This window comes from Aythya marila, assembly GCF_965140915.1.
Source record: "Aythya marila genome assembly, chromosome: 3".
NCBI classification, from domain to species: Eukaryota; Metazoa; Chordata; class Aves; order Anseriformes; family Anatidae; genus Aythya; species Aythya marila.
Genome location: NC_139044.1, coordinates 51,215,586 through 51,240,953, shown reverse-complemented (window position 1 = coordinate 51,240,953; position 25,368 = coordinate 51,215,586). Strand labels below are relative to the sequence as shown.

Below are 25,368 nucleotides of genomic sequence, written 5' to 3'. Positions count from 1 at the left end.
CTTATCAACACCTCTTCATAAAAGAATCTGGAAAATTAGTTTGCTCAGATGATAACCCTTAATAAAGCCAATTAAGGATGGCACATATACAATCCTGCAAGCCCTGACCAGGAAATACTCTCTACCTCACTGATTTTTCATCCCTTCTGAATGCAGCGGCTGGATGCTGGCCAACAGATGCTCGTGAGAAAAGCAGCGAGTCAACAGACAAATGCAGCTCACAAAAGGTAATTGTGGAACACAGATAAAGTCAGTTAGCTACAAATGATGGACTCAGCCTGGACTGAGATGCTGGTCAGTGGGGTTGAAGCAGACGCAGATGGCAGGCGAGGCTCACCACGGCAAGGGTGGTGGCACAGGTAGGGACATGGTTTGTACCTGGACAGTGGGATGCAGCGCAGCTCTGGCTGCTGCCTCTGCTTGGGGGGAAGGCTGCTACAGACAACCCAGGGCTTCAAGAAGCTTTTTAGTCCATCCTTCGCTAAGGGAGAACTATGTTTTTCTAAAGTAGGGTTGTCATTTCTCCATAATGACTTATCGCTATGATGACATCTCTCTACATAAAAATGTCCATATCCTCTCTCTCTAATAGTCAAGAAATATTTACTAGTACCTGACATGAATACACCTTTATGTAATTTAAGGAAACTCCTTTTTGTCTTAAGTTGTGATGAACACATGGAATAACTGGAGGACAACTGCTATACAACACATTTTCACTCCTTTGCATTTCCCTGCAGTATTTCCTTTTTCAGAACGTCTTTTGGACTCCCTTCAATTTCTTAGAAGTCTGAAAACAGAGCACTTTTAACTTAGGCTTTTCCAGCTCCAAATAAAGCAGAAAATACCTCGCTGATGTCTTCTGTAAGTTCTCTTCTGAAGAAGAGAGTGCTATGGAGAGAATGAAGGAATCATTTCATATCTCTGGCTCCTGGAGCCCAGCATCTTCTGTTGTACTTGAAATGCTGGATCCCAGCTTTGTGCTACGCATTTGGAACAGGCTGCCCAGGGAAGTGGTGGAGTCACCATCCCTGGAAGTCTTCAAAAGACGCTTAGATGTAGAGCTTAGGGATATGGTTTAGTGGAGGGCTGTTAGCGTTAGGTTGGAGGTTGGACTCGATGACCTTGAGGTCTCTTCCAACCTAGAAATTCTGTGATTCTGTGATTCTGTGATTTTTTAAAAACCGAATTAGATAAGATACAGAAGAAATTATTGTAAAACACTGCAGATCATCACCTCTCTACTATACTACTCTATTTATGTTAAAAGACTCACTGACCAGTCAAGTACACTACAACACTAAGACTCAGCGTGTACTGAGTTGAGAGCAAGTCCTGCTCAGAACTGAGCAATATTATGCATTAAAGATTGTTTGGAATGAAAAATCATATCAGAAGAAAAATATCTCTTATCCCATAGGAGAGGTGGGATGCTTTCATACACAGGAAAGGGCCCTCTAGGGAGGGAATTAATCAGAAGAAAAGTTTCAAAATGAAGTGACAGCCAGTGATGTTTTAGGAAAAATGCATAAAATGAACAGAAGAAAAGATTGCCAGAACCAGCTAGTATTAGAGGACACTATAACAAAGAACACAACTAGCAAGAGGAAGAATCAACATATGTTAGCAGAGATAGCTGAGCCTCTCCAATTTCTGACAGTTCTGTGATTCAGTCCCTAAAGAAATGGCAAAGACAGCCTTATGTATCTAAATTCCCAAGGAAAAAAAAATAGAGGAGGGGCTGATAAAGGATAGGAAGCCAAGGGCAGGAAATAAAATGGCTAGTTTTCTTAGTGAAATGAGACACTGAGTAGGGTTGCACAGTATCTGAAACATCACTTGTGCATTACAGAGAAGGCTTAACAGTGAAATAATGCTTTTCAGGGGTTATTAGTGACAGTGGATGAGAAATCTGGCCTCAGAGAGTTATAGAAGAACCCTATAATGCTAAATGATTAGTTGATGAAATGCTGGAAGAAATTCAGGGCCGGTAAATGCATACTCTGGATGAAAAAAGTGTAATTGGGTTTTTAAATCCGAAAATAAGAGAGAGGAATGGAAGGATGGTCTATCGAGGGTTATTAAACACAGATATGAAAACAATGTCTGGCTGAGGAAATCTGCAAGCTGAAGAATATCAGGAGCTGAGAGGATGCTGGAGGGGAAGCAGCCCTTCAGCCCTTCCCCAGCCAGGCTGGATGGTGCTCCTGTCTCGCCCAGGACATCTCATCTCATCTTCATCTCCCAACGAGGACTTAAGGCAGGAAGTTCACACGTTTACTTACGACACTATGTTGTTTGCACAGATAACATGGGATTTAAAGTTTTCAAAATATTGCTCAGTTGCTATAATACAGGAAAGCCTATTTTAATAACATGACATTTCTGTAGTTTCACATTTTTCTCATGTCTTCTTTCCCAGGTCAATTCCTTTAAACTCTGACCTCATACTCAGAAATCATGCTTACTGGATTTTAGCAAAAACCTCAAAACACCTATACTAACAGAAACACATTTAAGTTCTATGAACTCCATAACATCTTGACAATAACATTACACTGTTTCAGTAAATCTCCACAAATAAACAATAATATTGTTTTAACAATACGAAAGTTTTTTTTTATTTATTTTCTTTTTTAAAGTCTGGTTAAAACAAGCATCAGAGTTCCTAACAGTAAATATGTAATCAGAGAGAAACGATCCATGAGACAAAGGGAAATTAATTTCATTGGCAACAGGCATTAAATATGAATGCTGCCTTACTCATTCTATCAAGACAGAGAGAGAACAAACAAGAGACGGTTCGATTTGCACATGCTGTAATGGAAGTTCATATGACAAAAATTAGGGAGAAAAGGGCTTACTTTATTCAATATAAATCTTCAAAGTAAGAGTATGTATATGAAGAAGGGAAAATACGCCACACACACACAAAAGCAAAACTGCTTTCCTGAAGCCTGTAGTATTTATTTATATTGCTAAGCTTTTCTCATCAGAAGATGCAGCAAAATTCTCAATGAAAGGAAACACCGAGTAGCTTAAAATTTTCATTTTAACATACAGCTCACCCATAGCTTAGTCTAGCTCTTTTGTGAATTCCAGCCATTCTCTTTCCAATTCTCTTTCAGTGATGATCAGGGAAAGGGACTGTAGCCAAGAGCCTATGCTGTGTACCTGAAATAATCGTCACTTAAAAAAGACACTTAAAAAGACTTTTTTGTTTCTTTAAAAAATAAATAAATAAATAAATAAAAATTAAAAAAAAAGCTCGCTGATGTCCTCTCATTAAAAATGAGAAAGGGTACGATCATCCTCATACAGTACAGGTTATATTTTCCTAGTATTTTTAAAGTTAGATGATAGTTTTTAAAAGCACAGTATTGACCTTTAGGAAAAATCAACAGACTTCCTTACAGCAACAAGGTCTAAATGTCTTCTATATCCTCTCAACCTACTTCAGTTGTGGTGGCACTTTACCACAAGCCTTTTGAATGGTGAGACAAGAGCTAGAAGTGTGACTTGTGCCCTGATTCTGTTTTCTTATCAGATTTCTGCTGTGTCTGCTGACCTTGAATCTCTTCCTTCGCCTCTCAGGGCTTAGATACAAAAAAGCAGAGAAGAAAAAAAAGCGCTTTTTCTGCACATGGCTTCCCTGCTGCTGCACCTGGGGATGGTGTCTACTCTGCTGACCCCATCTAATTTTCATATTTATAATCTTCCCCACGCTGAACAGCTATAATGCTTTTTTTTTTCTTCTTTTTTTTCCTTTTTTTTTTTTTCCTGGATGATTACTAGTACTTTGCATTATTTCTAGCAGTGCCATTCTGAATTGTAGAAACAAAATGGAACAAACATATTGATTTCATCTGTCAGTTTGACAAGACAATCACTGTATGGACAACTCCAAGTATTTTAAACTCCTAAAATAACAAGATATAGACACATAAAATGTTCGTATTTGCCTCTTTTTTATTTTTGAGCCTTGAGTCTGCTGAAATTCTTTTCTACAGTGTTGAAAAACAGAAAAATGCTTTCCTACCTACGTGCAAATCCAGAATCTATCATCTTATTCCAAATGCTACTTCAAAAGGTACAAGTAACAAGATCAATTATAAAATCATGTAAGTTAATAACTCTACTAGGAGGAACAGGGAAAAAAAGAATTTATTTATTTTTTTAATTTTAAAAATCAAAGACATCATCTCTTTGGATTACTTTCTGACGAAATTTTGATTTTTCTTTTCTTCTCCAACCATTGATGCATAGTTTTGTTTTATTTTTCTCCCCTTTTAAAGGGAACAGAAAATTAATTTCTAAAAAATCTCATTTAGCAACCCACATTCACCATGGAAAGTTTCCTATTTGCCACCAGTTAGTGGATTTTTCCCCAAGAAAAAGGAAATTACTCTTGACAAGCTTAGTTATGAATAGTAGGTGGCTTTGCTTGGACCAGAGCTCATAGGAAAAAGTTGAGTTCAAGGCAACCTGACTAGACTGTGTTTCAACAATTCACTGAGCAATAGGCAGCTTTGCTGAAACAATGGCAGCCCCTTTACCAGAGTCCCTAATAATCATCTAAACACTCTTCTGTTGTTCTTTTACTTTTCTTGTCTAGGTATAGTGCCTGTAGTTGCAAGGGATATAGGATCTTTGAAAATACTAGTCAACGAGAAACAAGAAGAGAACGCTTAGAATGAAAAAATCAGAAAAAACGTACACTGCTTTTGCTTGATAGGAAATTTTCCCTACCTTAAAACAGTTCATGGACAACATATTTCTTAACTGTTATGGATGGTTTACAGCTGCTTTTGAATGAAGGATTTACCTTTTCATTGCAGAGAGGCCCCCACTGCCTCCCGTGTTAGTTCATAACCATCAAACTGTAACCAGCATCATCAGCCAACAGGTCCGCGAGTGGCTGTGCTTTTTGAGTAAGGTTATTTAACGTTAGTCATCCTAAGAAAAAAATAAAGCATCTGAAACAGTTGACGTCTGTCTCATGTTTCCTCTCATTTCTTTCTTTAAAAAAGTGAGGAATTATAAAGAAAGACAAGAAAATGAGTTCCTGGCATCAATCCCTTTCCTTAGTTGACTGACTTTAAGGAAACAATGGCCAAGTGCCCCAAACCCCACTCAATGTCAACAAATACAGGTTTGCAGCTTGTCACAGTCTGTTCCCTCTAGTTTTCTTCTAGTTTTCTCCTGGCAACACCGCCTTGCCATGCTATTAAAAGTTGCTTTTTTTTTTTTTTTTTTTTTTTTTTTTAATTCAAGTAAAATCCATCACGAAAAGGCCGAAGGAAAGAGGGCATGCACAGTTTTCTGAAGTACCCCCAGTGACCACTCAGCTGCCTGGATTTATTTCCACTGGGCTTTCATTTCATTAAGATGCCAAGATACCTTAGAGCATGTGGTTTGAATCAGTCTTCATCTCAGGGCACAGAAACCATTATTCTTCCCAAAGCAACTGCACTGAACACTTGCCAAATGCTCTTTTGATTGCAATTGCTTATCGGGCTGGCAAAGAAGCCGATCTTCTGACTCATTGTCCCTGATCCTTTCATATCCCTCTGGGAAAATATGAGAAGGGAGGACACTAAATACCATCCCAGGGCCTCCATGTTAAAAAGTTCATTTAAGTTCATTTAACTGAAGCTATTAGCATGCTGATAACCTCATAATAAAACTTTGAGTCTTAACAAAAAAAAAAAAAAAGAAAAGAAAAGCACCCACTGTAATACCCTTTATGCCAAGATGGAAAATCTGAATATCTGGAATATCTGACACCTGAAGACACTCCTGTGAGAAGGCAAACCAGCCACTTGCCAGGTGGCACCAAGCACTGGAGAGAACATCCAAATGCAGTTGCCAACAAAAATCTGTGGTGTTTGGTATCTAGTTAGAAGTTGTTTTGTAGAAACACAAATGCATATTTCTACCTCTAAGGAGCTTATTGAAGCAAACAAAGCAAGACTAGACAGACAACATCTGTTTGTTGGGAAGACTACTCCCCAGTTCTGATCTGTTCATTCTGTGAGGAGACAAACAAAAACGAAATTTGCATTTTGTGCTTCATTCTCACTGTGTCATTCAGAGGGTTCTTTCCTGTATTTGTGTGTTTAGTCAGCCAATGATTACAGTCAATTTTATTTGTAAATAAGACACCCTATTCTCTTAGCATTGTGAGCACGCTGCTTTTGGCATTATAGAAAAGCCAAAAATCCATGGTCTAACATTGTCCAAATAGATGGCATTGCCATAGGAGTTGCCACAACAGAAGAGTTACTAGTCACAGGCACCGGTACTTTTATTTAGCCTGGGCAGGAAACAACATATTAGCTTTAGCATCTGAAGGAAACCTCTGGAATTGCCTCCTTCTGGCCCAGAGTGGTTGTGCACCTCAGCTGTGTCCCCAGTGACATTTGGCACCCTGTGTTTGTCCTGGCTCCAGCCATGTGAGCCTGCTGCTGACCAGTATAGGGCATGGTGCGCTCATGCAGGCACCTGGGTCCATGCTAGCTGCCACCAAGGGTAGGTACAAGACTTCAGAAGGGAAGAAATCTACAAGAAATAGGATAAGCTAAGTCTTGCGTATGCCTGGGCACTGAAGGTCCCTTTTTTTTTTTTTTTTCCTGCAACATGCTGCATCTCAGCTTGCACATGGTTTCCGCATAAACCACTTCAATCTTAGAAATACAGAATTTATCTAGTTATTCTGCATTCACTAGAAGAGTCCACACCACCACCAAAAAATACATGCCTGGAAAATGCTTTGCTGATGATACACAGTTTAAACTAACGATAAGAAGAGAAACAGATTAACTTAGAATACATTCAGGGCATCGGTCTAACTGTGCACACTAACTAACAGTTTAACACTGCACAATACCTTAAATATCTCAGCTGTGAATGTGCCAGGAATCTAGAGCACAGTATAGTCTTGAATACTTTTAGGAAACCACTGCTAGATTTTACCATGCTATCAGTGTGCCATAGGCAGGTTATTCTGCTGACCCCAGGACACTGAACTCACAGTGCGATTCCGCTTTCTGGAAGGCTTTAGCAAAGAAGTTTTAGAGATCAAGATTTCAGTTTATTTCACTTTACTGGCAGTGCTGACAGCCAGAAAACTTATGTATTAACCACAAAAAGGAAAGAGGAAGGAGAGTGACAGACAAGAAATAAAACAGGCTAATATATATATATTTTTTTTCTGTCAGGTTGTCAGTTCCTACATATTTTTTTTTGTAGCTACAGAATGAAGAGTATACCTGACTGCTTGAAATTACATTATCACACCATAAGCTGAACGTGTTCAATATATTGACTGTAAGAGGAGGGGTGCCTGCCTCTCAGCCATCTATAAAGAGGACTAAAAGGTCCTGCAGTTTCCCTCCCCACCACACTGTCAATAAAATATTTTTGATTTAATGTGGTTAGAGCATAAAACAACCAGGAAAAACAGATCTAGTAAGGAGCATAGTTAGGAGGGTATTTAGTACGCTTTTCTAGTGAAGGCCCCTATGTCTTCATTAGACAAGACTTCAAACCTTCTTTTTTAATTAATCATTAATACAATACCAAGCATTTAAAAAATCAGACTTCTATTGATGAATATATAAATATGATTATATGGTATTAAAAATATTATTTGTTGTTTAATGCAAAGTCTATGTTATTTAGCTCATGTATAATGTAACTTTAAAGACATTAATTTTAAAATTTATGCTAACAGAAGAGGAAGTTGGAGTTATTCTTTTCTTCTTGATAAAAAACCTGCTATTCTAAAAAAGTATCAAGCAATAATTGGTTTTACTTGATGACTGCTACAGCACAGAGCTCTTTAGCTTAACACAAAACGTTGGTGTGCATTTAACAGAACACGCACATCACACAACGAGGTTCTCTTAAGCTTTGTTTCCATTCAAATGCAATGGTTACTTACCAGCTAATTATTGTAAGTACCCATTTATTGGGAACCATTTAAATGTAGTCTCCTTAACTGTGTCCTCCTGTTCTCTTCACATTAACAGCAATCAAAAATACATGAAATACATGAGGAGAAACAAAAATGTGAACACTCAATCAGGAGTTACAGAAGTTATCAAAACACCTGAAGCTCATCCTTACTGAAAAAACTGTACATCAAAAACAATAGATTTCTACATTTTGGAAAGCATGTACTTAAAAAAAAAAAAAAACAGTTTAAAACCACCATATTAATTATTTTCACATTGTCTGTTTTGGCACCTTTACTAGTAACAGGGCACAATGCAAAGTTGTGAGTGCATTTCACACTTTAAATATATTTGTCTTATCTTTTTCAGATAAGTTTGAGAATAACCAATACAGTGTAACAATTAAGAGCTTCAGGCCTGTTTGGAAATTGTAAAAAATAATTCAATCGGAGCTCTAAGACAACAAAACTGTGGCATAAACCCAAAAACATGAAATTGGTTTAAAGTTAAGACACAACATGTTTAACTAGAAATGTCTGTAATGAAAACTAAGTGAAATCACCTAACAGTAGAACTCATCTGCAGGAATGTTTGATACAAAGTTTGATTTTGACTGACATGGATCAGTCACTGATTTTAGAAACTCTTTATAGGCTATGAGGAACATCTACTCATGTTCCTCTATGCACAAGAGGAAGTGAATTGCACACTCCCAGCACTTTTTCCTGGGTAGGGAATGAGAGCTTAAGGTTATTAGAAAGATAGGCTGACAAAATAATGCTTAATAAAGCTAAGAGTTAAGTCAACTCTTAGCTAACACATGAAATACATATATGCAACCAAATAATAATAAAATGCCACCTGTATACTTAATTCTACCTGCACCACTGCAGACACTTTGTTGGCCTTACACCAAGAGCTCCCCACCAATCTTCCCCTTCTCCCTGTCCCCAAACACGGTGCCTCCACTGCCTCCCAGGGTCCTCCCAGTGTCTTCCCATTACAAACCAGCTCCAGCATACAACGATGGCCATCCTGTTTCAGATCTGCAGACTGCTCCACTTGTGCCAGGACCCTGACCAGGGCCTCTCAGCACGCACCTTGCCAGGACTGGAAGAACAAGACCCTTCTTCTACACCCCAGGCTTGGGCTGTGTACCAATCAGAGATTTCCTGAAGAAGAGATCTTGCCCGGATATTCTTTCTTTGTGCAACTTTCCCATGCCTTCTGCAAATTAGTCTTGTTATATCCTCTCCCCTCTTTATTTCTTCCTCATTTGAAGCGTGCTAATCTACTTAGTCATTCCTTGCATGGAAATTATTCCATACTTTCATCGTTACTCCTACCCAGCTCTGGATATTTTCCAGTTCTTCCAAACCCATTTTGGAAATGGGAGGTCACAAATGTTCGAGGAGGTTAAATGCAGCCATGCTACAGATTTATACACAATGACGCTCTCTGTTTTGTTCCCTGTGGCTTTTGATTTGCCTTTTTTTTTTTTTTTTTTTTTTTTTTTTTTTCCAGAACTGAGCTGATGCTATTGCAGAGCCATCCACCCCACACCCCAGGCCCTACTGACTGGTAACTGTCCACTGAGTCCACGTCGTTTCCTCTGTGAAATGAGGCCTACACACCCCTCCAACTGCCCTCCCGCCTGTGCTGAAGGCGAGGCTTGACTTTTATCCCTGGGCTACCCAAGAATGTTCTTTTTTGTTCTTCTTTTAAATCTCCAAAACATTCTGAAAATATAACTTGGACATAACTTCTTCCCTTATCCAGTTATTTGGCCCAAAAAGGCCAGTATCAACATATTAGACACTCGGTTCGACATTTGTGATTTTCTACCCCACAAACACTAGCTTCCTACAGAGAAGTTGCAGAAAAATAGTTCCCCATGTTACCATAATGCATTTAAAACCAACCAACCCACCCACCCACCCAAAAAAGAGACCATCAAGTCCTATCTTGTATTCTTTACACTCATAAAAGTACTACTAACTAACTTGGCAAAATCAACATAAAAATGAAGATTCATGTTTCTCAGCTGGGATTAATACAGCTGGGTCCTTAAATATAAGAACATAAATTACTGTATATACTAATGCTTTAATACCATGTACAGTTTATTGCTGGTGCTAAGACTCTGTTATTTTAAGGCCTCAGATTTCTCGTGTAGTTTCTTAACATTTGCAACAGGCAGAATTTTTCAGTCTCATATAATTGACCAGTAGAACATTGCACAAAAAATACCTCATGTTTTTAAATTCTGAAACAAATATTGTGGTTATCCTGTATCCTGACTCCATGAAAAGGAATGCAATACAGAATGATATAATTAAAAGAGCAATATTAATAAAATCCATATCTTTGTGTATTTGCTATTAATATATCTATTATGAATTACATAAAAGATTTTAGTGCTGCAATGTTAAACCATGATATGTTGCTTATTTACCCTATGCAATTGACTCAGATCAGTAAATGAAAACAGATTAGTAAGACGCATTTTCTCACTCTCATGTAATTGCATAATGTTGCAACATTAGGAATGCAAATCCACAGGGGAACGTTAAAAAATATTGCTTTGTAAATTAAAGTCACTGAAAAGTAAATGTCAGCCATGAAAACATTTCCTTTAATGTTACTTTATAAGTTGTTTAATCAGTCTCTCCTCCAACTGAGTCTGAATTATCCTTAACTTCAAGGCCCAATATATTATTAATAAAAAATGGGGAAAATCTGAGGGCAGGATAGTTTGCTCGATGCTTTGGAATATAAACAGCAGGCGAAGAGTTACAAAAACACGAGAAAAAAATGCCGTGAAGAGTTAATACAGCAAAAGAGAACAGCTGGAGACTATTAAAAGCACTCATTAGAAGGAAGAAGCAGCAAACTGTTCTAATTGGCTCAGCTGACAGGTGGCTGCGCTTTGGCGGTGCCTTCCCGGCAGCCGCAGTGATTGATGCTACTGTGTGATCCTTTGGCCAGGGGTACAGCTGCAAGGCTGCCCTGCAGCTCAGGACACGCTGCAAGGCCTCGAATGATCACTTCATCTCAGCACCGATATATGGCACGGGGAGCAAAATGACTACTGTATGTTTGGGAAGGAAGGGAAAACAGAGGGTGTGTAAAATACTCAACTAAACATAAGTACCATTTTCAGTTACTGGCTTCATAAAAAAAAAAAAAAAAAGGAAGAACTCCCTAATATCTGGTATGCACTGCATGGACGTAAGCAAATCATTTTAACCTCTGCATGCCACAGTTTTTAAATCCAAATGATACTAAGTTCATCAGACCCTCCAAAAAGTCTGTGGTTCAGTCAACATCTAGGCATTTGTGAGATCCTCGGCAGAAAAATCCCATATAGAAATGTGCCCACCCCCAAGCTGCAGACAGGCAACTCTCCCATTCCTTTCTAAACAGAAACATGGAGGAGACTGGCAGCAGGGAGGGACAGCCACAGGCTTAGCACCATGACCTCTCCTACTGGCCATGTCTCTGGCAAACTGAAGGACTTCAAGAAACCTAGCTAAAGTTATAAAGGAGAAAATTTTTTAGAATTTTGTTTGTAAGTTATGAAATAACCAAAAAACCAACAGGCCACTTAAAAATTTTAGTAAGAAAAGCCAATCTTTGTCAGAGGAGATGTCTATGTTATCACAATAAATCTGACTTGAAAGTTTCCTAACATCCTTTGAATTTTAATTTGTTCCTTTGGAGTGATCCTAATGCACTTTTTACAAGTTTAACTTAGAAAACAAAAAGACAGATGTTCCTTTACAAAATTATCTTTAATGTAACCAAAGCTGAATATGATCAAATATTATTTTTTTAAATGAGAAATTCCTATTTATTTTCCTGAGATATTGAAATACTATGCTGAGCCTGGGAGAGAGATGCTGCAAACTTAACCACTAATTATAATGAAAATCTGAAACATCCTATATGTGGATGACAAGTTCTTAATTTATTAAGCGCTCTCTCTCTCTTTCTTAACACAAAATCTCTCCTGGCAAATTAACTGAAAGATATCTAGGTCTTGAGTTAGAAGCCATGCTACTAACAATCCCGGAATTAAAAGAGATCAGAAGCACACAGAGCCAATTTTCTGCAACTCAATCAACAGGGCACAGCTCACAATGCTTCACACCTTTATTCAGGCTTGGCAGTCCTACATCAAAGTTCTAGAATGCATTAAAGGAAGATGAAAAAGCCATGCATATCTTTTGCTTTCGATGTTTCACACTGCAGTTGTAGTAACTGCCAGATAATCATTAATAGGCCTTTTGGAAGGGACAATTTTAATACAAACCTTTCAAACATTTATGGTAGTCACACCATCAGGAGTGCTTCTTACCTTCTGCACTTTCAGGCCTAAGCTATATCAACTGGTGCGTAATCTTCTCTTGCTGGGTACAAGCAGTAATAATAGCTGTACTGACAAGGGATTACTTGCTTTATTAAAGTGTATTTATTCTAGTTCAATCTGAAACACATCCACTACAATGAATTTGAATTCATTATCATGAATTTATCCCATCTTACAGGAACATAGGGCAACTCTCCCATGAACATGCTTGAGAGTTTACCTGAGGTCCTTGCTACGATTTCAGACCAGCACCCTCTCCACGGTATTCCACACTAAAGCATTGTCACTGTTTATTTTGGTATAGCTTGGAAGTGATCTGTTTAGGTGACTGACAGTAACTCACTCCAGCTGAGAAAGTGCCAGGTCAGGGCAAGGAGCCGGCTAATCTGGATGGGAAGTCTCACATTGCAGCAGCTGCCTCCACCGTATCTGGCTTGTGAATAAAGGACTTGTTTTCTATCTTGGCTTTGAATTAAATTTTGGTAAACACAGACATTTGCAGAAACATTTAAAACAATTTATCTGACTCCTGAATGAATAGTTGTTTTCTCTGGAGTGGAGTCAAAGCCTGAAGCTCTATTCAGAGAAGATTTCAAATGATCAGCGAACAGTGGAAATTTCTGTCTTTTTTTTTTCCTCATCTTTGCAATGTCAGCAGTTAGGATTTTCACAGTTAAAAAAAGAGCACCCAAGGAACAAAAGGACTAAGTTTTTGGTTTTTTTTTTTTTTTTTTTTTTTTTTTTTTTTTTTTTTTCCAGCCCCCTCTCCCCCATTTCTTTTTTCTTTAAGGGTCAGATCTAAGGGGAGGGAATGCCTCCATTAAGGATATCACTACCTGTTGGCACAGCAGGAGTTCACTGGGTACAGAACTTTACAAAACCTGATTTTAAAATGTTTTCCTTCCCTTATTTACTTATTTAAAAGCCCACTTTTCCACTTTTTAGAGGTGCTGAGCTCCCACACTTTCACATTGAAGTTTCTGAGACAAAATGCATGCTCTTAGCTTCTCAAGAGAGAAGGGCAGTGTTCAGTCATTGACCAAAATGCCAGGGTGGCCAAAACATCTGCCAAGAGATGTGAAGCCAGGAACATCAGTGCTAGGAGAAAAATGCAATTAGCCATGAATATCCCAGTTTCAAAGGTTGAGCACCTTTCCTCATGTAAACCTGGCTCTGGTAAAACTCAGGAATTACTTGGCCTTAGACATTTACAGGTTCTCCAGTCCATTTTGTAACTAACTGCTGCCAGCACAAGGCTTTTCAGGATCTTCAGCAAAGAGCACAACCTTTTGTAACAATCAGCAGTTCTGTATTTTCCTAGCTTTTGATCTGAGGCACAACGAAAGAAGAAAAGTAAAAGCTTCTTGTGTCCACCCTGTGCTTTCCAGGCATCTGCTCACAGTCAGGCACATCTCATCCCAAATGATTTAGGTTTAATTTTGTGATCAATACAGAAAATATTTAATATGTTAGTGTTATCATTAAGAACTTGAAATTGGGATCTCTTAACTTCAAGTTTATCATTCATATAGTCCCTCACAGAAAAGCAACACTTTATGTCAAATTTTCAATAAAATAAAAAGGCAAACATTGGGGAAGAACTGTGAGAGGTATGAGGACAGCAATCAGGCCAGCCATCGCTTGTGTGCTGAAGTGCTGCACTGGCTCACACGCACAGAGGTAAAACCAACTGCTTAGTTCTTCACAGCTACATCAGGCAATTGATTTAGCAGGCTTCTGAAGCTACTATGCCACAAAATCCATTACCCTGAGTTTTAAAACACATGCCAGCAGATTCTTTTGCATCACCGAGGAAAAGATTAAAATGCAGTCACATAATACATTACTTGGTTGAATAGCAGAAGTCTTAAAAATGCTTAACATTCAGAATGAGTGGCTTTCATTAAAATTAATTTCACTGGCAGGTGGCCTATATGTTACTCTGACAGGAACAACCACCCTCTTTGAGTAGCATGACTGACAATCAAACTTTGCCAAGGAGAGGTGGAGGACAGATTCCAAAAAACATTTCCAGGCTTCTAACAATGAACTGGAGATCAAAGCAAAAAAAAAATATTTTTGATGAAGGTTATGAAGGTTATGATCAGAGTCTCAGAATGACAAACAGCCTTTTCAACAAAACGACTGATGTTCTCAACAGATGGCCACTTAATATTTCCTTCTGATTGTAGCTTTTTTAATGATTTGTGTACGTGTACGTGTGTACATGCATATAAATAATTAAATATAACTTCCGAAAGAATACGCCAACACAAATGAAAATAAGAGGTGATTTATTTTTTTTTTCCCCTCTTAGCTTTTAAACCCACACAAACACAGGAATTAGATCTGTATGTTTCAGTACATCTGGCTTGTAACATCTCATAGGATAACATCATGCTGTCCTGTCACAGTTGTGTCACTGAACCCTCTCTGCATGATCATGTGTGGCTGAAGGCTGAGTCCAACCAAACTGGATCTCCATTATAAAGAAGTTAATATTTAATTCCACCTTTTTACATTCTTCTGTAGGTGGTGATGAGCATGCAAAGAGATTGGTTACCAGGTATCAAACAAGTGAACCAGCACCCTTACTTCCATGTTCCTCCCTCAGCATTTGTACACCTCCTGACACGGGATCCTCATCTGTGACAAAGGTTTACGGGCATTATGATAGTTCAGCAGTTGTGCAAAATAAAAACTGTTGTTATGAACAGCAGCACATCAAGCATTATTACCACTTTCTTAATCAAAAAAGAATACAAAGCCAAACCTAGAATTGGTGTGAAGAAACATTGCACAACTCACCAGGAAAAGTATCAGAGACTTGGGCACACTGAATTTACAATTTTCCCAATTTTCCTCTAGTGAGGCTGAATATTTACTGCTGCAGCTTCAACCTAAAACTTTGTCTGAATATTCCTAATAACTATTGGCAGAATGATTACATCTTACTACTTAGTCCAGATCCAACTCACTGGGAGGACTGAAATTCAATGGCATTTGGGACTTGCTGCCAGCTTATACAAGATCAAACAGGACAACTGAACTCACCAGCAACAGCCTTCACATAAAGGTGGGCAAACTAAGGACCAAGAAAGATGAAGACAGTTGAAAACCACAACACTGAAGGTTCCTCGGTCTCCTGCTTTTCAAGCATCCAGTTTGAACATCAGCATTATGTATCTACACAGGGACATCAATAATTGGAGCTTTTGTTTAAACATACCAGATATCTTTCCTCCTGCCTCATACTGGGGGTACGGATCATGTGATTCTGTTCTCCTCTCCAGTCTCCAAAACGTCGAAAAAAATAATTGGATAAAAATCGATTGACAGGATCTCTAATAATATTGATGTACACTGGCTGGTCTCCTCCAAACCTGGTGGGAAGAAAAATGGGTGAATCTTACCAGAAGGTTTCAGATAGGCAAATGTATCTCTTTCCCCTGAATGTTTTCAAACTATTCTCTACAGAGTTCACAGCATTTACAAAGCTAGAAGTAAAGCTGAGATGCTTATGACTAGTTACAAAACTGTAAATGCATACGAGATTTATTTAGGTGTAATGGCAAATATCACATTAAGCTGTATGTGGACTACGAACATTTTAGTTTAAGACCATTTTTTTCCACTGTGTCAATGGTTATGCTTCTCAGCTTTCTCCTTATAATTTTCAGATGAAGAACCTTTTGCAGATGAATCCAAGGATGAACATTTCTTTTTTCTAAACACTTGCTTCCCGTCTCAAAAGTCATGTCAGAGCAGGCAGTGCCTGACACTAACTGCCATAGGGCAGCTTTGCATCACCTTCACCTGTACAAGAGTGGGAATGTGCTAAGGATTTTGCAACATTCAAGCATATTTCAAAAGGCTTCTTTTGGATGAACTGACAGATATGTATGGTATTTCCATCTATTTATTTGCTGTAACTTGTGCAGATATTCCTCCCCTCACCCCCAAACCTGCCCCATCTGCTGAATTTGAGGTTATTTAGTGGCTATCTAGCACCTTACACTCATACTGCATTTCACGGAAAAAAAAAAAAAAAGTCAATATGAAAAATCCTGCTTCAAAAAACAAATTAAGTATTAATTTCAAGTACACACAAGTCTGAGGAAAAAGAAGGTGTAAAACCATCTGTGACCAGGGTCTGTTAAAAAAGCAAAAGACAGCATAGGTACCTGCATCTTAGAGGACCTGTCTCCTCCTGATAGTTAAGACAAACATGTTCAGTTTCATATACGGAATACAAAAGGAGAAAGGGAGGAAAAGAGAGCTTGAGAAAATACGGCACGTGATTTTACTGTATTTTCAGAGTGTTATAATATTGACTGCTTATTTTACATCAACACATATCACTAGCAGGACAGGGAAAATTGCCAACCCAGTGGAAAGAGAGAGGAAAGCTGCTTACATTCTTCCTTGGTCAAAACAGAAGGATGAACATTTATGCCCTGGAACTGACTTACAGACTGCAAACGATGTGAGACAGAGCAAAGTAAAACTTATTTGGATGGTGCTGTTCCTAGGATAAATCCAACTTGAAATTTTCCTGATCTAAAAGCGTGCATTATGTTTCTCCACTCTGTTTCCCCACTTTAAGAGAACAATCTTTAGTTAAGCACTAGCTCATGTTTTATTTTTGGGAGCTGAAGGATATAGCCATATTTAAGTATTTAAATGCTGTTTATATGATTGTCTAAGCCACAGGTTGTATTTCTTTCTTATAAAATGTGAAATATTAGATTAGAAGACAGAAAACAGAAGACACCACTTAGATTAAAAAAAAACCACAACACAACTCTCAGGTTTTCTTCATTTTTGAGTCAGATAAATAATTGAAGGTATATAATAAAAGATCAGGGCTCCTCATAAATATTAAAGACACAGCAAAATGGTTTAAAAATATGACTTATAGTAAGAGACAAGAAAAATCCCATACTCTCAAATTTATTTTTATTCTCCATGATTCCCCAGACCCGTAAACACAGCCTGCAAAGGTTTGTGTATATTTATAACTTATTATTTATGCATATCTACCTATGTACACCAGTAATTAGATAATAATTTATTTATTTATGCATATCAGGAATCTGATTGACCTTAATGTTGCAGGATCACCCCCATAATTTGTAGATGCACAGACAGCAGAAAGCTTTGAAACAATCCAATTAAGAAGGCAGATGCTTCTTGCTTCCTGATTAGCACATAGCCCAGTTTGGACATATGTCTGTAATGGAAACATCCTGAATTCTTCTCTGAGATTGTTTTTGCTGCTGTCTTTGCCTTTATACAGAAATAAAGCTTACATAAAAACCAGACATTCCTGCAATTATCATAGAAAATTAAAGGCATAAACCTTTGACAATATCTTTAAAAAGAAAAAGGTTGGTGAATGCCATGGCTGGTAGCCACAAAAACTACTTGTTCAAGTGAAATTGCAGGCAAGATTAGGTTGCACCTAAATTACCAAACATATTATTTTCCTGCTCCTTGATGCAGATTAACAGTAATCTAAAGACAGTAAGAACAGATGAGAGCAACAGCAAGTTGTCTTAAGACATAGAGAAAGATTACAAGAGTCAGAGAAGCGAAAGAGCAGCGGTATCCAGCCTGGGGTTTGTAGAAGATGCTAAGCCTAAACTAAACGCTCCTCAGCAGAGGAAAACAAGCAAAACCAGACAGTTATTATTTGTCTAGATACAATATTCAACAAATAATCATTGTCTTTTCTGAAGTAAAAGGAGTGGTCGGATTGCATAACCAACCACCCAAAGCATTAAAGCCTCTTCTTTTTCTGGTAAAGTCGTGTCCCTGAACACGTGAACTGTAAACTCAGTACCAACAGCTCTGAGAGAAGAGGCTCATCTGTCCCTAAAGGACAGCTGGGATGGGAAGTCAGTCTCTCACAAGGTACTGCAGAGGAACTTCTCATTTTGGAAATGGAGACTGTGGCCTCCCAAAACACCGCACAGCTCAAATTTCTGACTTCCTGCACACTTTAACCGGCCTGGTATACACCCAGCTGCAGTTGCTCCATCAGGCAGCAAGCAGGGAATTTTTAGAAAACTTAAATCTGTTCTGGCACTTATTCAAATCTGCATTTTTTAAGCATGGTTTATAATACTCCAAATTCCAACCATTTGTTTTTACGGACTGTACTGGGACTCTGAGGGAAGCTAAGCAGCAGTTGCAGGGCACAAAAAAAAAAAAAATCCTGATGGTTAGAAATCAATAACCTTAGGCTATTTAGATAAAAAAAGGAAAATCAATGCTCCATTTGTTCATGTATATTCTGCCCATTTTTAGATATCTATTAGTCATCATATTAAATATTACTTAGCTCTCCCAAATCCAACTTTTCAAATTAATAACACCCACTTGAAAATGCTCCTGCAAACAGTAATAACATATAGTGCTCTCATTATACATGTACATCATATTATCTTATGTATTCCCAAATATCTGTTGTGAAGGATTCAGAAAAAAAAAATAATTTTGTTCTTCTAGGCCTGAGCAGAAGGCTTATCTTCTATAAGAGGAATCACATTTGGATCCTGCCTGGTAAATATATTGGATCCTTCTCACGCCCCGCAGCTCATCGCCATAATTGGGTTGAGTGGGACAGGACACAGCCTCTCCAACGGAGAACTGAAAATGTACACACTGATCCTCTGCAATGCTCCTTCTGCACTTAGCTTCCGATTTATTTAGCATATACAATTACATCGCATTAATTTTAATTACTCTGTTGTGACAGATGTATTTTCAGATTCCTCATCAAAATAACTAGCATATTTGCAGGCTTCAATCAATGATACTTAGATTCATTTGTAGCATTTCCCCATCCCTCTTTTTTTTAAAGAAAAGAAAAGGAAAAAAAAAGGCTGAGAAATAAGCCAGATGTTGCAACTCTGTCATAGAAAAATGTCTCTGACGAATTCTGATTTTATTATTTACATGAGTAAAAACCTTTGCCCAAAACAGTTAGCAAACCCCATTTGAGTCAGGAAGAAAAAAGCAGTAAAAGATTTCAAAAAATTCCATCAAACAATTTGTTTTGCTGTAAAATGGAGTGTATTTCAGCTCCTGTCATTCTTCATTTAAGCTCTTTTTTAAGGAAGGTTAAATATGAATGCAGTCCTGTCACTTCACTTCAGGAGGCTGCTGCAGGTCTGCTCAGCACAAAACTCTTTGCACAAGCAGGCTTCTTCATCCCTATAGGCAGAGCACATTCCTAGAGGAAATCAAGATTCCCAACCTTTTCTCTACAAGAACATCAGCTGCCTGTTACTCTTTTAATGTGAAGAATGTCTTCTTAAACAAATGAGTTGGTTGCTGTAAGTTAAATACATGTATAATGGAAACAAACAAGAACTGACAGTCAGATTAACATGGATAGGTATATTGTGTCCTTCTCAGAAAGCCCAATTTCCTTCTGCAGCTTCATACAAACATGCTGAGAGCACAATTGCCCAGGAAGCTTTACAGATTAACTGTGTTACAGCTCCAGTACCTGGTCTGCAGCACAGATTCAAGGAAAGATCAGGTAAAAACCCCAATGTACAACTTTCAGCTTTTCAGGACTTAAACAGATCAAGTCATATCAAATCCTGTCTTCCAGAAAAGGTATCTTACTTGCAGAATTAGAAATGAAAAGTCACTGTAATCTCTCTTATTAACAAACACTTCTGGTGAAGCAAACCCATTCTGTACAGGAGGCATCAGGCAACTCTGGGTTACTCCACCGACCCTCCTCAAGGATGAGCTGCCACCTTTTTTTGCAACAAATCCCAGAGGAGTGGGCTGAGGTATTGTCTGCTTGGTGCTGCATTGTACTGCCAGACTCCCAACTCAAGGAGTTTATCTTCTTGCTTTTGTGCCTTTACCCTGTGCTGTGGCCATGCTTTCAAGCTTTTCTTTGGAATTAGGAGGAAAAAAAGAAGTGTGCAGAGATAATTCTTTTAATTTCAAGACTGCATTCTTGGCTGGGCTGGCCTTGAATGGGAGGTGTGATCCAAAGTGCTCAGTGGTTCAAAGTTAACAGTAAAATGGTGCAAGCTGGCAACACTGCTCTCATAAACTACCCCTTCCGAAGCTGTGACATCAACAGCAGAAATTTCAGCTTCCGAGTGACATGTCTGGGTAATGTCATCATAAAAAAAAAAAACAAACAAAACAAAACACAAAGAAATTGCTTAGTAAACTGCCTCAGACCAGTGAACAACTGGCAGATTACACTGTGAGGCTTTCTATTTCACTATGCTGTAGATCTCCCAAAATATTTTATGCTGTATTTCTGCCAGCCTTTTACGTTCATGCATGGCAAACATACTGAAAATTATCCGTATCTATGCCTTTCCGTACACTAAGGATATCAAAGTAGTTTGAAATATAAATTGATAATGAACAGCACCAACACTGACACAACTCCTGCCTGTGTCTATGTAGCATCCCCAGCTCAAGTAAAGGGAATACTTGACAAGGAAATACTATTTGTGGTTTTATTAATGAACAGCTGGAAGCAAGAGTGAAAACACTAATTATCCACACAACACTAATAGCAGTTAAAGTCAAACTCTGCATGATTTAAAACCACTTAATTCCAGATACTTTGCTTTCAAGGCTTTCAAAAGGTCAGGCTCAGGAACTCTCTAGACCTCTAATTAACATTTTGCTACAATTTGGAGATGTTCCATCAAAAGCAAATGTTGCACATTATGTAGAGGAATGGAAAAAAAATTACAAATTATTATGAAAAAAAAAAACAAACATTTATAGTAGAACAGCTAACACAACACTTTCAGAAGTATTAAATCAACCAATATGGTATGCAGGAAAGACGCATCTTCAAAACTGAGAGCACAGATTTGGCTGAGATGGTTATTCACATAAATCTTGTGACCTGACTTCTTAGGAAGGCTATCATGCAGAGGATGTAGACAAGGGTCAGAAGTTACAACGCACTCGGTATTGCATATGCAGCTTCCCGTCTTCATGCTTTTATCGGGGTTGTTAATGGGGACTCCAGCTGTTTTGTGGAAATGGCTGTCACAGAGCAACTGAAGACAATGCTACGAGCACCATATGGAAATTCAAATACAGTAAACTGGGTGTAATGAAAAGTCACCTCTCATCACAACCCGTAACTTGGTAGTACATGTTGCGTGACAATGCACAGAATATAAAAATCAATGTAACATGACTGGAAACAACAACTGAAAACATGGCTGCCACATCCCAAAAGTGAAATTCTAAGCAATCAGCATTGAATAGAAGGATCTGTGGATATTATTACGTTTCAGTATTTGAACCTATACTGTCTAATATCACCATCTGTGGTTCAGAAGAAAAGCAGAAAACCACTGGTCACAGTTTCAGATAATAAAGTAGCAAGAGGTGAGAACAATAAACAGAGCGGTTTCATGGTACAGAGACACTTGAACAAGCCACAAGGTAAGCAAACACACATTGTTGGACAGAAAAAAAAAAAACAACCACAAACACCACCACCACAAAACGAAACAAACAAAAAAAATCACAAAACAAAACCAAAGTACCTAGAACCAAGAGCAGAGGACACTCACAGGAAAGGAACCATTTTTATAAGGACCAGCATGCCTGCACTCAGCAGTGTGAGATTTTCTAGGCCAAAATGATCCTAGTTTCCCTTCTTCTATGATGCACGAGTGGAGAAGAGCAAAGACCTGCCACAGCACCAACACAAGCACTAACTGAGCTCTGAGTCCTTTTCAAACAAAGCACGCAGAATGTTCAGAGCAGAGTCACAATGATGAAAAAATGCCTTGCAATGAAAAAAATGTCAAGAAGGGCAGAGCCTTCACCTTGAAAACAGAACAAAAAGGAAAATAAAAACACCTGAGAAGCCTGGAAGGTGACTTTACCACAGCATAAGAACCTACACATGAAAGATAACATAGGAGAAAAATCAGATAAAAGGAGCCTTCAAGTAGTAGGGCAAATGGATTCTGAGATCCAATAAAAAGGAGTCAATTGGCTTTCTCAGAAAAAAATTATGAGGAAAAACAACTCAAAATTTAGAGTCAGAGGACAATTCAATATCAGAAGAATTTACCAAGGATAGCAGATTCTCCATTATCAGTAATTTTGAATCAAGGTTTAAACAGTCTGTATAAGGTGTTGTGCAAGGGTGAGGAGGACTACAGAAATGACTTGATTGCCGCAATCCAACTTTTGCCCCAAGGCAGAATCAGCTATGCAGTTATCACTACCAACTCCAGCATCCATGAGTATACTGCATTTTGTTGCTTTGCTGTCGTCTTTGTTCACACATTTTCTCAGATGCCCAATCTAGAACTCTGCTGATGCAATTTAAGACCACCACTTCTGATATCATTACTTTCAAAGAACAGTGTATTTCCTTTACCTTATCACAGTCCCCTCTTTCCCAGTCTTCTCTCTTGTTTCTTTCTCTGCCCTTTCAGTCTTTTGTCACAGGTCACTTTTTTCTCTCTGATCTTTTCCTTTACTTGTTTTTGGACTCTTACTGATTAATGAACATCTTTCTCAAGTTAATGTACTCCAAGAATAGTAATATAATCTACAGTGCAAATATGAGCACAGAAACCAAAACAACAGTAAAAAATGATAATTTAAGCATTTTGACTAATCCCACTGGCCTTCAAGTCCAGGGTAACTAAATTTCAAGTAATGATTTCTATTCAGTGAATATTGTATTACCTGCTAAATGAAAGCTGTAAAGTCTACTATGTGAAGAACATGGGAAATCTATGGAAATAAATTTTAAAGCAGATAATCTAAAAAACTGTGAAAAAAATCACTACAGGGCAATGTTTTCAAACAACAACAAAAAAACAACCACAAAACCCCCAAACTCTTAGATCATACAAAGGTCAAACTCCACATTAGATTTGTGCTTAGCCTTCCATCAAGTCACAGTTAAAAACATCATTACACTGTCACATCATTAAAAAAAATTAGTATAAAAAAAGAAAAAAATTTAGTAGGAGGGATTACAGCACCATGTGGCCATTCATGAAATGTGTACTTTACAAGGCGGACCTCACATGATGGTAGAAAGTGTTTCATGATGTGTTAGCAAAAAATATAGATTATAATGAACACACATAAAGACACAGTGTTAAAGCCGGGCACATAGGTTTAGCTGACATTTCCCTACTTTTAAGGGCTTAACCAAAGGTTAATTTTTTTTTTCTTAGCATATTTTTATTGACATTCTCTTTTTTTAAAGGAGAGAAAATCCACAACATGAAACTACTTTAGTAGGTAAACTTAGGCTGCAATCATTGTTTCAAGATGTCATTTCAAGGAGGTATTTCAAAAGCCTGATCCCTCCTACCAGTGAACTGCACAAAATGGGTGCAAGCTGACTGATTTACTGCATGAGTACTCATGCAGTATACTCATGCAGAGTATACTATAGTTTGTATTTGAAGGGGCGTGGACATTCAGCATCTTCAGATTTGCCCTGAACATTTTTCTCGAAAGCTAGTTGAGTACAGTTAAAACACATAATAGGCATGTTCTGCAAAACATCTGCGTTCTGTGTGGTATTACTTGCTCTGGAGAATTTGGAGAAACAAGAATTCTCAAGTTGTTAATAAATGGGAGGGTTATGACAAATATTCCATGGCTCTGTTTTAAGTCAAAGAAAGCAGCATCACAGAGTCACCGCTGTTTTACAGACGTCTTAGCAGTCTATAAAACATTTAAATTATATTTCCAAATTGACAGGTCAAAGACACATGTGCAGGTTAAGCCATGGCAAAGCAAGATGACCTGCTTTTTAAAAATGGGAATAATTTTTAAATCGTATCATTTTATCATACAACCCTTATGAACAATCAAAATCTGACATGCAAGGCTTTCAAAAGCCAAGCTTCCAAGCAGAGTGCCCCGCTTTCAAACATGCAGCTGATTTGCATGACGTATAGGCAAGTTACTTTTCCAAGAGTTACCTCCTTTTTGTTTTTTTGGCCATGGACACATTTTTACAGAGCCCAAGAACAAGAATGCTGTAATGTAAAAGTGCTGTGCTGAACTGTTATTTTCTGCATCAGAAGAAACACGACTGCCAAAGAACAACAACAACTGAACAATATTCAGAAATCAAGCACAGTTTTGCACTTATCCATACTGAATCTCTCTCTGTCCATATCTACTTCAAACAGCACGTGATGTACTGGTACCCATAATTCAGAACTTGGGTATGAGTTGAAACAAAGGTTGTAAACTCATCAGCACTACTGCATGTGACTGTGTCAGTCCCTACAACAGACTGATTTTTATTAGTTAGTGTTGGCCTCTGTGTCTGTTTAAAAAAGTAATACAAAAATCAGTAATGCTGATACAGACTGTTTACCAAAAAAAATAATATATTTTTTTCAAGAAAAACAAGGGCTTTGCACATTAACTTTACTAATGAATAACAGAAAACCAGAAATATTTCTTATGTTGATGCCAGAGACTCAAGGCAAGTACCCTCAGGAGCAGAAGACCTAACAGATTTTTCTTTCCTCCTCCAAACCTGTCCCCCTCGTGCACCGAGCAGGAAAGACACAGCAGAGCTGGGGCTGGCATTCAAGCAGGGCAGAGGGTGGTGGCCGCTGGCTGTGGCCCAGCAGAAGCCTGGCAGCTCCGTCTTGCTTGGCTTTCTTTTCGGCGGAGGCACCTGCAGCAACGTGGTTGTTTCTGGGTTTTCTACTGGCCTTACAAATTGTATTTGAAACTGTCCAACGGGTTCAGAAGTTATTTAGGAATGAGGTGTGGGGGGAAAATGGAAAGAGAGGCGGAACAGCTGGAACAGCTGCATGAGCCTTACTTTAGAATTTAGTAAGTTGTGCTAAAAGGAACGCATTGTCCTCTCCTGTCAAGCACAGGCACACAGACACCAAATGCAGACGCACTGCAGGTATTAAACTGCAACTGAAGAGAAGAACGGGGCAGCAGCCCAATGGTGCAGAAAGGCCGATTCCTCCCATCTGCTGCTGGCCGTTAATTCATTCCGGCTTC

The 25,368-nt window shown here is 38.3% G+C and overlaps 1 protein-coding gene across 4 annotated transcripts in view; it reads right to left on the bottom strand.

Annotated features, from left to right (window-relative positions):
- The window catches only part of UST (uronyl 2-sulfotransferase), a gene marked incomplete at its 3' end in the record, with an annotated part of 164,715 nt that overhangs the window by 48,549 nt on the left and 90,798 nt on the right, over positions 1-25,368 (bottom strand). For all 4 annotated transcript variants that reach the window (XM_082757638.1, XM_082757635.1, XM_082757636.1 and 1 more), the window contains exon 5: positions 15,560-15,713. In XM_082757638.1, coding sequence (XP_082613764.1) covers positions 15,560-15,713 — 154 coding nt within the window. The remainder of the gene's footprint in view (positions 1-15,559; positions 15,714-25,368) is intronic.